Source organism: Ranitomeya imitator, chromosome 10, assembly GCF_032444005.1.
Source record: "Ranitomeya imitator isolate aRanImi1 chromosome 10, aRanImi1.pri, whole genome shotgun sequence".
NCBI lineage: Eukaryota > Metazoa > Chordata > Amphibia > Anura > Dendrobatidae > Ranitomeya > Ranitomeya imitator.
This window is the reverse complement of record NC_091291.1, coordinates 51576455-51590652: the sequence shown is the minus strand read 5'-3', so window position 1 is coordinate 51590652 and position 14198 is coordinate 51576455. Positions and strand designations below refer to the sequence as shown.

The following is a 14198-nucleotide window of genomic DNA, read 5'->3' as shown; positions in this document are numbered from 1 at the left end:
CTAGGGAGATTCCCGCCACACTGGAGGAGTTAATAGCAGTATCTACTCGCATTGACCTCCGTTTTCACGAGCGGAGGTTAGAGCGAGCCCAGTGTAGGCAGAGGTTTCGGCTGGCTCCCACCTTCGCCAAACCTTTGGAATCTCCAGTTCAGGCTCCTGAGTTCCAGGAACCTAAGGTGGTGTCACGAGCGGGATCTAAGTCCCAGACCGCTCGTGCACTCCAGGGTTGCCATGTTTGCCAACAGTCAGGACATCTTGCCACCAGATGTCATCAGCGGTCGAGGAAACGTCAGCGTCTAGTGGTAGTAGGTGGAGGTGCACTAGACACTGCGACGTTTGCCTCCAAATTGTCCTTTAAGGGGACAATTACCTTTGGCTCATCCTCCCACTCGGTAGACCTCTGCGTGGATTCTGGGGCGGAGGGCAATTTTATGTCTTCTGCCTTCGCCCAACGTCACGCAATACCCCTGGTTATGCTATCCCAACCAGTAACGGTACGAGTGGTGAATGGGTCGACACTCCCCGCACAGATAACACATCAGACCATCCCTGTTACTCTGTCCCTGTCGCCATCCCATCAGGAGATTATTTCTCTGCTCGTCATTCCTGAGGGTATTGATGAGGTCCTGTTGGGGATACCTTGGCTACGGTACCACTCTCCTCACATCGAGTGGTCCTCAGGCAGAATTCTGGGATGGGGTGAATCATGTGGGGGTAGGTGTCACAGAGAGTGCGTTCAGGTTGCTACTACTGAGGTACCCGCAGATCTATCCTCTCTCCCCAAGCAATATTGGTCTTACGCAGACGTGTTCTCCAAGATGGCGGCGGAGACCCTTCCGCCCCATCGCCCCTATGACTGTCCTATCGATCTCTTGCCTGGTGCTGAGCCTCCCCGGGGTCGAGTCTATCCATTATCTCTCCCGGAAACGGAGACAATGTCTCAGTACATACAAGAGAATCTGGCAAGAGGGTTCATCAGGAAGTCAGTGTCACCTGCTGGGGCAGGGTTCTTCTTCGTGCAGAAGAAGAATGGAGAACTACGTCCATGCATAGACTACAGGGGTCTTAATGCTATCACAGTTAAGAACAAGTACCCTTTGCCGTTGATATCTGAGCTTTTCGATAGGCTTCGGGGAGCTAGAGTGTTTACGAAATTAGATCTGCGGGGTGCTTATAACCTGATTCGCATCCGTGAGGGGGACGAGTGGAAAACGGCATTTAACACCAGAGATGGGCACTATGAGTATCTGGTGATGCCCTTCGGGCTCTGTAATGCACCTGCCGTTTTTCAAGACTTTGTCAACGACATCTTCCGGGATATGCTTTCCACCTCGGTTGTAGTCTATCTGGATGATATTCTCATCTTTTCTCCAGATATTGACTCCCACCGGAGAGATGTTGGCAGAGTCTTCGACCTCCTACGGGCAAACTCTCTTTATGCCAAGTTGGAGAAGTGTATGTTCGAGCAGGAGTCCTTACCTTTCCTGGGCTATATCATCTCCGCCCAGGGATTGGCTATGGATCCTGCCAAACTACAGGCTGTGATGGACTGGCAAGAGCCCCATTCTCTTAAAGCGGTGCAGCGCTTTATGGGGTTCATAAACTATTACCGCCAGTTCATTCCCCACTTCTCAACTCTGGTAGCTCCCTTGGTAGCCCTCACCAAGAAGGGAGCGAATCCCAAATTGTGGTCGGAAGAGGTCTTCAAGGCCTTCACTTCTATTAAGTCCCACTTTGCTAGCACTCCCATCTTACATCGTCCCGATATGGATAAGCCATTCCTACTGGAGGTGGATGCCTCGTCCGTTGGTGCTGGAGCAGTCCTCTACCAAAAGGATGCTCAAGGTCGGAAGCATCCATGCTTCTTCTTCTCCAAGACCTTCACGCCAGTGGAGAGGAACTACTCCATCGGGGACAGGGAGTTGCTAGCAATGAAGTTGGCCTTTTCGGAGTGGAGACACCTTCTGGAAGGTGCGCGGTTTCCCTTCCAAGTTTACACGGACCACAAAAATTTGGTCTATTTGCAGACAGCTCAGCGGCTAAATTCTCGCCAGGCCAGATGGTCCCTGTTCTTCTCCCGGTTACACTTTTCCCTTCATTATCTCGCCGGGGAGAAGAATATCCGTGCTGACGCTCTCTCTCGCTCCCTTATGTCAACTGAGGAGGAGGAAGAGGAGCCTCGGCTTATTGTCCCTTCCGAGAGCCTGAGAACCGTGGTGCCGGTTTCGCTAGAGTCTGTGCCTCCGGGCAAGACTTTTGTGCCCATTAATTTGCGACCGGAGGTTCTCTCTTGGGCTCATTCGTCCAGGGTGGGTGGACACTTTGGGACAAAGAGGACATCTGAGCTACTAGCGAGGACGTACTGGTGGCCGCATATGGTCCGGGATGTCAGGGATTATGTTCTGGCGTGTGTCTCCTGCTCCAAAAATAAATCTCCGCGTCAAAGGCCAGCTGGTTTGCTCTATCCCTTGCCGGTGGCAGATAGGCCCTGGGAGATGGTCGGGATGGACTTTGTTGTGGGTTTGCCCAAGTCTCGCGGCTGTACCATCATTTGGGTCATCACCGATCATTTCTCAAAAATGGTGCATTTGGTGCCACTGCCGCGGTTACCTTCTGCACGGGCCTTGGCAGCGTTGTTCATTAGACATATCTTCCGCCTACATGGTATGCCAGACAAAATTGTCAGTGACCGGGGTCCCCAGTTTGCGTCTCGGTTCTGGAGAGAGCTCTGTCGTCTTCTCAGTATTGAGTTGAATCTCTGTTCCGCTTATCATCCCGAGACGAATGGGTTGGTAGAGAGGGCCAACCAGACCTTGGTCACATACCTGCGACATTTTGTTTCAGCCAGGCAGGATGACTGGGCATCCTTGCTATCATGGGCAGAGTTTGCACTGAACAACGCCGTAGCCGACTCCACTGGACAAACCCCATTCCTCCTCAACTATGGTCAGCATCCACGGGTACCTGTGCCTATGCCCGTGTCTTCCGCCGACTCCAGGGTGGCAGACTGGGCTGTGGAGGCACGGGATTTTTGGGACCGCACTCAGGATGCCATTCGGGCCTCTAAGGAGAGAATGAGGTCCTCCGCTGATGCTCATCGGCGCCCCGCTCCGACCTTTGCTCCTGGCGACTTGGTGTGGCTCTCCGCCCGTAACATCAGGCTGCGAGTTGAGTCCACTAAATTTGCTCCTCGCTACTTGGGTCCATTCAAGGTCCTCGAGCAGGTTAATCCTGTGGTCTATCGTTTGGCCCTTCCGCCACGCCTGGGTATCACCGACACCTTTCATGTATCCCTCTTGAAACCCGTGTATATGTCCCGGTTTTCCGAGTCATCTGCTGGGACATCGGGTTCGTCTACGGACGATTATGAGGTGAACGCTATTTTGGGGTGCAAGGTGGTGCGTGGTAAAAAATTTTATTTGGTGGACTGGAAGGGTTATGGCCCCGAGGACAGGTCTTGGGAGCCTGTTGAGCACAAATCGGGCTCCGCAGCTCATTGCTGCCTTCGAACGTAGCGAGGCCCAAGGAGGGGGGCCCTAGGAGGGGGGGTAATGTTAGGGGTCGAGTTCCCGCTTCTGCACAGGGGGAATCTCGAGCCACTTCCGCTGTGGTCTCCCATTCTTGTCCAGCCGCAGTGGAGCCTGCTCAGCAAGGACGTCGGTCCCAGCGTCTCGCTCATTCTCACTCTGTTCTGAGAGTTACTGCTGCTTCTCCAGTCTCTGCCATTAAAGTCAGTGCTGGTCAGCAGCGAGCGGACTTCTCTGGGACTAAGTCCTTGTCTGCACGTACTGAGCATGCCCAGCGTAAGGTCTCCCGTTGGAGATCGAGGGTCATGTGCTCAGGCTCTGCAGCACATTCCATTGGTCCTCTTGGCAGGTCCTAGAAGGGCAAAAGTGCTGTGGCCACTTCCTGTGCTGCTGCTATATAAACTGCGCATGACCTCACGGCCATGCGCTAGTATTGTCAAACAATTGCTAATGTGTGTATGTTGTGAGTGCAAGTCGTCCTTGGATACCCCTACCCTATAGTATGACTGTTCGCGGAAGGTGTATGGCTGCTACCTAGCGCCCGACTTATCCTACAGCACTAGTCACACATTATAGCGTCCAGTTGCTGTGACCGCCAGTACGGCGCCGTGCACTTCCTCTGTGCTTTCCTTACCCAAGCCTGGGTGGTTAGTGGCGTTCGTCCGTGCGGCACTGCATGCTCTTCTGTTTCATTTCACACCCAGTTGCGGTGTTGCGCCAGCAAGGGTCTAATCGGACTTCAATCCCAGTTGGGGTTGAGTTCGCTGACTACTTGCTCGCGCTTTAGGTGCGGCACAGCGGTCCTGTGCCTTAACAGGATTGCTTCTTTCACGCTGGGTGAGGTTAACCCACGCGTGTATACTCTAGTGTACCGCCATATAGTCTGCTAATTGCTAGCAGCAGGTTTTCACCTGCACGGTGGACCCCGGACTGCGAACGCATCTATACCATCTGTCTTGGTGCGTTCCGCCAGTCCTAACACCGTCACACTGAAATGACGCTGCAGCGATACGACAACGATGTCGATCGCTGCAGCATCGCTGTTTGGTCAACGATCCCGAAGTCCCCTGGTAACCAGGGTAAACATCGGGTTACTAAGTGCAGGGCCGCGCTTAGTAACCCGATGTTTACCCTGGTTACCAGCGTAAACGTAAAAAAACAAACACTACATACTTACCTTCTGTGTCTGTCCTCCGGCGCTGTGCTTTCCTCTGCACTGTCAGCGCCGGTCAGCCGTAAAGCAGAGCGGTGACGTCACCGCTGTGCTTTCCGGCTGGCCAGCGCTCACAGCCAGTGCAGAGAAGCACAGCGCCGGAGGACAGACACAGAAGGTAAGTATGTAGTGTTTGTTTTTTTATGTTTACACTGGTAACCAGGGTAAACATCGGGTTGCTAAGCGCGGCCCTGCGCTTAGTAACCCAATGTTTACCCTGGTTACCAGTGAAGACATCGCTGAATCGGCGTCACACGCCGATTCAGCGATGTCAACGGGAGATCCAACGACGAAAGAAAGTTTCAAACGATCTGCTACGACGTACGATTCTCAGCGGGGTCCCTGATCGCAGTAGCGTGTCAGACACAGCGAGATCGTAACGATATCGCTGGAACGTCACGGATCGTGCCGTCCTAGCGATCAAAGTGCCACTGTGTGACGGTACCCTTACAAACCACGCAACAATCACAGATAACTCCTCCAAAACTCCTTCTCACATGAACACCTCTCCGCCTAAGCCATGCAGCAAATGCTAGCTCTGACGTGGGTTTGAATCAGGACCCAGATTATTAAGGGGATGGGATTGGCTAATTGAGCTCAGCTGAGACCTTGGAGTTTCCAACATGGCTTATGTTCTGCCAAAACACCATAAAAAAGAAGGTGAAGTGCTTCTTCTTAGCGCAGGAGTAGGAGCTATCAGATGTCTTCATCAGAGGTCTTTTGGGTCCTCTCTGTTGCAGTAACCTCATGACATTTTGTTTTCAAGTTGTTTAGTATTTCATTTTTTTTGTGATGACTGATTTACAATAACAGCATGCAGCTATGAAGTTTTGTTTCCTTTCGTGGAATAAAGCATTGGAAATGGTTGTTGCGAGGCTCAAATTTTGCTTCAACTCATTTCATGCCCAATTCCTCCAGTAAAAATATTGTCAGTAACTCCGTGAAATCCCAGTCAACGTCTTAATTTCTCCAATTATCTGATGGCTATCTTCCAGAATGGCGTGATGAATTTATCACATTTTCATCAGTTCAGGCAGTAGAAGGCATTGACATTTCACCTTGTTTAAAATGAAAGAACCATTTATAAACTTGGCTTTTACTCATGGCACCTGCTTTGTAGGCTGAAGCATAATAACCATTTCTGGCTGGCTTACTGACTCAGAATGGTTCTGAGAATATTCTAGCAGTGGAAGCCCATACTACAAGCTCCCCACCCTCCAGAAGATGATTCCCACTTTGTTTCAGTACCTCTTTGTATGTGAAGCCCTTAACTCAGGTCTGTAGACCCAGGAGTTAGGCCGGATCTTCAAATGCAGAATGTTCCATGCTTCATGAATGTGTGGAACTAGCCTAAAACTGCTGTGGATTTGTGTTTTATGTGTTCTGTTGTGCTTTTGATTATATAAATCAAAGAAAACACAAACAAGAAAGTGGCATAAAAGTTGCAACTTTAAGAGTCATTTTGAATAAAAACAATGGTCAGCTGAAGTTTCTAGGTTTCTGCCCACTTTAACAGAATGGTGACCAGACATTTTCTCAGGGCAAATGCCCACTGGAAATAGGTTTAAAAGTTTACTCTTTTAGACAGGCACACTCTTACAAGTGGCCTCCTAATAGAGGGAGACGCTAAAAGGTCATATGGAAAGGGGTAGTCCAGTAGCTAAAGGACATTCTTTAAATTATCTTTGAATGTTCTGTGAGACACATAAACAAGAATGAGAACAGACTGCTCTGACCACAGTGGAAGTATAAAATTAGTGGAATTGTGTATGTTTTATGGGGATTTTATTGGATCACAATAGCTGGGACCGAGGCATCTTCATTGATTACATTGTTCCTTCTTCTTGCATATACTCATAGTAGTGCCTGTGCAAGTTTATCCAATGATATTTGTTTAGTTTCATTATAGAGTTATAGTCAATTTACAAGGAACAGTAGTAAATCATTGTGCCAGTAGGCGTATAAGAGTATAGTAGAGAAATTAGATGATTGTAGAGATATTGTTAGCCTGGCGGGAACCAGGAACGGGTGAATGGTGCTGAGACTATAGCTGACACCTGGTGTTCACTGGGTAGTTCAGTTTTGTGGTCCATCAACAAAGTTGTCTCGGAAATAAGTGGTGTGGCTCTGGGGGTGGAAAGGCCTTGATAAAATGGAAGGGGCCTCTGAATTGCAGGTTCTGGACAAATAAGACTGGCGCTCTTGAGGACAGAGACTTTGTGGGATGAGGCAAAGGTTTTAAGAGTGGGGACTGTGGATGAAGTTGGGGCTCTGGTTATTTGGGCTTAGGCTAGAAGAAAAAACTTCTGGAATTTGATGAGAAGATCTTTTTCAGGTGAGACTTGCAGGCACATTTACCATAATATCTAAGTCCTGCTCCAATCCCCTTCCAACCCAATATTCCTCAGCCCATGCCAATTACCCAATTTTGGAGGTACTTTTATATTTTCCCTCCTTCAGCTGAGGTGCTCAGTGAAATCCTGGACAGTTAGCTGGTATCTAAACTATGTGAAGCGATGTAATCATGGGGTATTGCTCCATTGAAGTGTACAGTGACCTGATAGAGAGGGCTACACAGATGTGCATTCTTCCATTTACTCAGTTCTGTATAGTCAATTGTATCTCTAAAAGTGACACTAACCAATAGGATTCCTATGACACTGTTTGTGAAGAAGAGATAAGCAATGTTGGCCGGGGAACTATTTTATATGCTAATCTGTTTAAATGACATGGGTCTGCAATTATCATAAACTACTCAGGAATAAGGAATTGCAGACAGGAGAGTCTTTGTCCTTGTATGTGCAGCTATGCCTCTTTTGATGCATTCCACAATTTTGTTTGCCTTGACAGCAGCTGCCCATCCCTTAGCTGTCCGCCAATATCACAATTTTTTTTCAGTGCGATTTAATACATAATTGTATGGTACAGCTTGATTTCCTACTAGATAAACTCTCATTTATCCACCTTAATCATTTTTTACGATACTCCCGCTCAGGTCTCCAGCTTGTCCCAATCCCTCTGTAATATTATATAATCCTTCTTTTTGTTGCAGAGCTTGTGTGAATATGAGAGCAGACTGTCAGTCATTACATGTCTCACCCTGGTAATGCCCCTTTCATTGAAAATAAGCTTTGGGCAGATCTCCTGCAGATCAGTGTCCGGCCCATAGAGCTTAACAGCTAATTTACATTATGGTATAATTTTATTCAGCTTCTTATGACCTACATGCCCATATAGATTGTTTGGGAGGGCTGATCCGACAGACAGATTCCCTTTCATTCCAGTTCAGAACATAGAAGAAAAAGAAGGGGATACATCTCACCTGACTAGAAGCTTCTGTATTGGAGGATTTGGATCTCACTTGCACAGATGCTCCTGGATCATGAATTACTTTTAATTAATCCAAAATTTCAGCTCCTGTTAGAAAAATTGAATTTCTTTATTGATTCACAATTTAAAAACAAATATAGCCTTGTGCCATGATCATCATTACCGCAGTACATGGCTAGATGTATTTTAACTGTGATTCAATATAGGAATTACATTTTTACACTGGGTGCTGAAATTTTATCAAGAGTTTAGAACAAAAAGTTTAGTCACAGAACTGCCTCAAACTGCTTCGACAGGAACAGGAAGTAAAAAAATGAGGAACTGTTTATATAAAATCTAAGGAATGAACTTTGTAACCTCAGTTTTGTATAATGACATGTGTTTGTGCATATATCATGTTACAGTCAGGGAAGATCACCATAAAAAGCTAAAGTGGTTTCCCTTTCGATCAGACAATTGTCGTCCGTTTAGTTGTAAGAAAGAATAGAAGTAAAAGAAAATAAACTGATACAATCACAGAAATTGTGGACAAGGACGATGCCTTACGATGATCCCTGCGCACGTACCTTGGCAGCATTTTGAATCGTTCTCCGAACCACCACTTTAATGTGAGCAGCATTATTGGTAGGAGGATGTGTGTAAACTTCTGCTCGAGTAATTCCTTTCCACGTTTCTCCTTCCGGCCACCCAAGGTCCAGCATCGGAGTTGGTACATCCGAGTTTCCCGGCCAGTAGCTCACGCTTAAATCACTATCTAGCTCTGAATCTTCCTCACATTCCAGTTTTCCTAGTTGAGAATCAACTGCCGAGCTTCCTAGAGAAATAACCTCCTCTCGGGATAAAAACTGTCGAGCTCCTTCATTTTTAAGATAATTGTAGAAAGCCGCTTCCCCAGTAGATAAAAGTATTTCCAAGGCATTTCGTTGTTGTTCTGAATAATAAAATTCAGGACTTGTGTAAGAAATGTCTACAAATTCCAGCCCATCTTCCAAACATTTCACTTGAGAGTTGGCCATTTTAAGACTTAGGGATCTTTTTAGCAAGTTCTTAATGAGAAACTAAAAAACGTATTCAGTTTATCTGTTAATACTTTGAAAGTCTTGTAATTGCAGGACTCGGTACATTGAAGGTAATCTCTGGAAAGGAAAACAAAAATGAAAGTACAATTAGCAGATGAATTTATCTATTATGAGTAGGGATGAGCGAATAGCTTCAGTTAACTCCTTATCCGAATAGCTATAGCACTTACCGAATACCTGCATCGTGGATCCGGATACCTGGAGATCTCCTGATAATCAGCTGTTCAGTGCCGCAGCTTCATGTGCCGCGGCTGTGTGACAGTCACAACACATACATGGAGATCCTGTTTGTTGGGCTCTCCATGCATGTGTTGTGACTGTCACACACCCGTGACACATGCAGCTGCGGCGTCGAAAAGCTGATTATTGGGAGATCTCCAGGTATCCGGGTTCCCGATGCAGCTATTCGGTAAGCGCTATAGCCAGGGCCAGACTAGCTATCTGGCAATTCTTGTAAATGCCAGAATGGCCTGTTTAGTCATGGGCTGCCTTGTCTGCTACGTTGTTAACAGAATCGGTGTTCTCAAGACACCCATACTGTTAAGAGTTGTGATGGAGCACAAAGTCGCTGACTCTGTCACTTACACCCGTAGCCCACGGATATCATTAGAAATATTGGTCTTGTAGTAAATCTTTCTTTCCTCCATCCTGGGTAATATTAGTCATATATCCCATCTGGTAAATGGGGACAGGGACAACATGTGCCTGTGTGATTTCAAATGCCAGGACTGAATTTCAGCCCCATTCCATACCTGGCTATAGCTATTCGGATAAGGGCTTATCCAAAGCTATTTGCTAATCCCTAATTATGAGTAAAAGTTAAAGAGAGATGGTGCAAGAATCCACGTGCAAGCATCATATATCAGACACGGGCTGCATGATTTCAGCCAGTAACACTGCAGCATTTCAAAGAGAAAAATACTTTAAAAGCCACCGGACATTGGGCCGCATAGAAGACTAGTAGGATAGGAGGGTCCCAATGGGTTTCACCCTGTCCGCTGCCTTTGATTGACAGGTCTTCCATGCATATAGAGAGATACCTGTTACTCCAGGGGAGTGGTAGAAGCCTCTGGATCCCTGCCTGTCCAATTAGTCTGCCATGTGGCTTGGTCCCTGATGGCTTTTAATGTACATTTTTCTCTGAAACCCCACAATGATCCTGGATGAAATCATACAGTTGTTAGTAAGATGAATATCTGAACATAGAAAATGGAAGAGAGTATTAGGGAGGTAGAGGATCATGGGCCTTGTAAAAATTAACCCCTTTACCCCCAAGGGTGGTTTGCACGTTAATGACCAGGCCAATTTTTACAATTCTGACCACTGTCCCTTTGTGAGGTTATAACTCTGGAACGCTTCAACGGATCCCAGTGATTCTGATACGGATTTCTCGTGACCTATTGTACTTCATGATAGTGGTAAAATTTATTGGATATTACCTGCAATTATTTGTGAAAAAAATGGAAATTTGGCGAAAATTTTGAAAATTTCGCAATTTTCCAACTTTGAATTTTTATGCAATTAAATCACAGATATATGTCACAAAAATACTTAATAAGTAACATTTCCCACATGTCTACTTTACATCAGCACAATTTTGGAACCAAAATTTTTTTTTGTTAGGGAGTTATAAGGGTTAAAAGTTGACCAGCAATTTCTCATTTTTACAACACCATTTTATTTTAGTGACCACATCTCATTTGAAGTCATTTTGAGGGGTCTATATGATAGAAAATACCCAAGTGTGACACCATTCTGAAAACTGAACCCCTCAAGGTGCTCAACACCACATTCAAGAAGTTTATTAACCCTTCAGGTATTTCACAGGAATTTTTGGAATGTTTAAATAAAAATGAACATTTAACTTTTTTTCACAAAAAAATTATTTCAGCTCCAATTTGTTTTATTTTACCAAGGGTAACAGGAGAAAATGGACCCCAAAAGTTGTTGTACAATTTGTCCTGAGTATGCCGATACCCCATATGTGGGGGTAAACCACTGTTTGGGTACATGACAGAGCTTGGAAGCGAAGGAGCGCCATTTGACTTTTCAATGCAAAATTGACTGGAATTGAAATAGGACGCCATGTTACGTTTGGAGAGCCACTGATGTGCCTAAACATGGAAACCCCCCACAAGTGACACCATTTTGGAAAGTAGACCCCCTAAGGAACTTGGAAACAGGAACACATGGGCTACTTGCACACAGGTTATATACAGATGATCAGGTTTTTAAATACATCAGATAGGGATTGCATACATTAGTTAGGACTGCTCTGATAAGGGTATACCGTGAAGATTGGTAGAGCAGCTTAGTATACATTTTTTGCAAAAAACGTATCAACCAAATACCCTGTTTTTTACATCTTTTACTAGCACTTGCGGATTACTGCAACATTTTTTCAAACTGAGTGTTTTTGGTTTTACTATTCTCTTTTGTGTCTTCAGGTTTCTTGGTGGTGTGTGAACATGATCATACAGACTTGTTCACTGTGCAAGTAGCCCATGTGTTCCTGTTTCCATAATTGTTCTCTTGTGTCTACAAGACTGGGGAGTTCCACCACTCCTCTTGGGCTATCTGCACAAAAGCTGTTCTACCCTGTATGCACACATGGATTTTTCCTCTCTGAACCCTGTTCACACAGGTTATATACAGATGATCAGGTTTTTAAATACATCAGATAGGGATTGCATACATTAGTTAGGACTGCTCTGATAAGGGTATACCGTGAAGATTGGTAGAGCAGCTTAGTATACATTTTTTGCAAAAAACGTATCAACCAAATACCCTGTTTTTTACATCTTTTACTAGCACTTGCGGATTACTGCAACATTTTTTCAAACTGAGTGTTTTTGGTTTTACTATTCTCTTTTGTGTCTTCAGGTTTCTTGGTGGTGTGTGAACATGATCATACAGACTTGTTCACTGTGCAAGTAGCCCATGTGTTCCTGTTTCCATAATTGTTCTCTTGTGTCTACAAGACTGGGGAGTTCCACCACTCCTCTTGGGCTATCTGCACAAAAGCTGTTCTACCCTGTATGCACACATGGATTTTTCCTCTCTGAACCCTTTTCACACAGGTTATATACAGATGATCAGGTTTTTAAATACATCAGATAGGGATTGCATACATTAGTTAGGACTGCACTGATAAGGGTATACCGTGAAGATTGGTAGAGCAGCTTAGTATACATTTTTTGCAAAAAACGTATCAACCAAATACCCTGTTTTTTACATCTTTTACTAGCACTTGCGGATTACTGCAACATTTTTTCAAACTGAGTGTTTTTGGTTTTACTATTCTCTTTTGTGTCTTCAGGTTTCTTGGTGGTGTGTGAACATGATCATACAGACTTGTTCACTGTGCAAGTAGCCCATGTGTTCCTGTTTCCATAATTGTTCTCTTGTGTCTACAAGACTGGGGAGTTCCACCACTCCTCTTGGGCTATCTGCACAAAAGCTGTTCTACCCTGTATGCACACATGGATTTTTCCTCTCTGAACCATGTTCACACAGGTTATATACAGATGATCAGGTTTTTAAATACATCAGATAGGGATTGCATACATTAGTTAGGACTGCTCTGATAAGGGTATACCGTGAAGATTGGTAGAGCAGCTTAGTATACATTTTTTGCAAAAAACGTATCAACCAAATACCCTGTTTTTTACATCTTTTACTAGCACTTGCGGATTACTGCAACATTTTTTCAAACTGAGTGTTTATGGTTTTACTATTCTCTTTTGTGTCTTCAGGTTTCTTGGTGGTGTGTGAACATGATCATACAGACTTGTTCACTGTGCAAGTAGCCCATGTGTTCCTGTTTCCATAATTGTTCTCTTGTGTCTACAAGACTGGGGAGTTCCACCACTCCTCTTGGGCTATCTGCACAAAAGCTGTTCTACCCTGTATGCACACATGGATTTTTCCTCTCTGAACCCTGTTCACACAGGTTATATACAGATGATCAGGTTTTTAAATACATCAGATAGGGATTGCATACATTAGTTAGGACTGCTCTGATAAGGGTATACCGTGAAGATTGGTAGAGCAGCTTAGTATACATTTTTTGCAAAAAACGTATCAACCAAATACCCTGTTTTTTACATCTTTTACTAGCACTTGCGGATTACTGCAACATTTTTTCAAACTGAGTGTTTTTGGTTTTACTATTCTCTTTTGTGTCTTCAGGTTTCTTGGTGGTGTGTGAACATGATCATACAGACTTGTTCACTGTGCAAGTAGCCCATGTGTTCCTGTTTCCATAATTGTTCTCTTGTGTCTACAAGACTGGGGAGTTCCACCACTCCTCTTGGGCTATCTGCACAAAAGCTGTTCTACCCTGTATGCACACATGGATTTTTCCTCTCTGAACCCTGTTCACACAGGTTATATACAGATGATCAGGTTTTTAAATACATCAGATAGGGATTGCATACATTAGTTAGGACTGCTCTGATAAGGGTATACCGTGAAGATTGGTAGAGCAGCTTAGTATACATTTTTTGCAAAAAACGTATCAACCAAATACCCTGTTTTTTACATCTTTTACTAGCACTTGCGGATTACTGCAACATTTTTTCAAACTGAGTGTTTTTGGTTTTACTATTCTCTTTTGTGTCTTCAGGTTTCTTGGTGGTGTGTGAACATGATCATACAGACTTGTTCACTGTGCAAGTAGCCCATGTGTTCCTGTTTCCATAATTGTTCTCTTGTGTCTACAAGACTGGGGAGTTCCACCACTCCTCTTGGGCTATCTGCACAAAAGCTGTTCTACCCTGTATGCACACATGGATTTTTCCTCTCTGAACCCTGTTCACACAGGTTATATACAGATGATCAGGTTTTTAAATACATCAGATAGGGATTGCATACATTAGTTAGGACTGCTCTGATAAGGGTATACCGTGAAGATTGGTAGAGCAGCTTAGTATACATTTTTTGCAAAAAACGTATCAACCAAATACCCTGTTTTTTACATCTTTTACTAGCACTTGCGGATTACTGCAACATTTTTTCAAACTGAGTGTTTTTGGTTTTACTATTCTC

General features: G+C 44.8%; 1 protein-coding gene across 2 annotated transcripts in view; it reads right to left on the bottom strand.

Moving 5' to 3' along the window:
- FAM83E (family with sequence similarity 83 member E) overlaps window positions 1–14198 on the bottom strand; it is a 136350-nt gene that overhangs the window by 89523 nt on the left and 32629 nt on the right. For both annotated transcript variants that reach the window (XM_069742314.1, XM_069742315.1), the window contains exon 2: window positions 8637–9206. In XM_069742314.1, the coding sequence (XP_069598415.1) occupies window positions 8637–9086 (450 nt within the window). In that variant the 5' untranslated portion in view covers window positions 9087–9206. The remainder of the gene's footprint in view (window positions 1–8636; window positions 9207–14198) is intronic.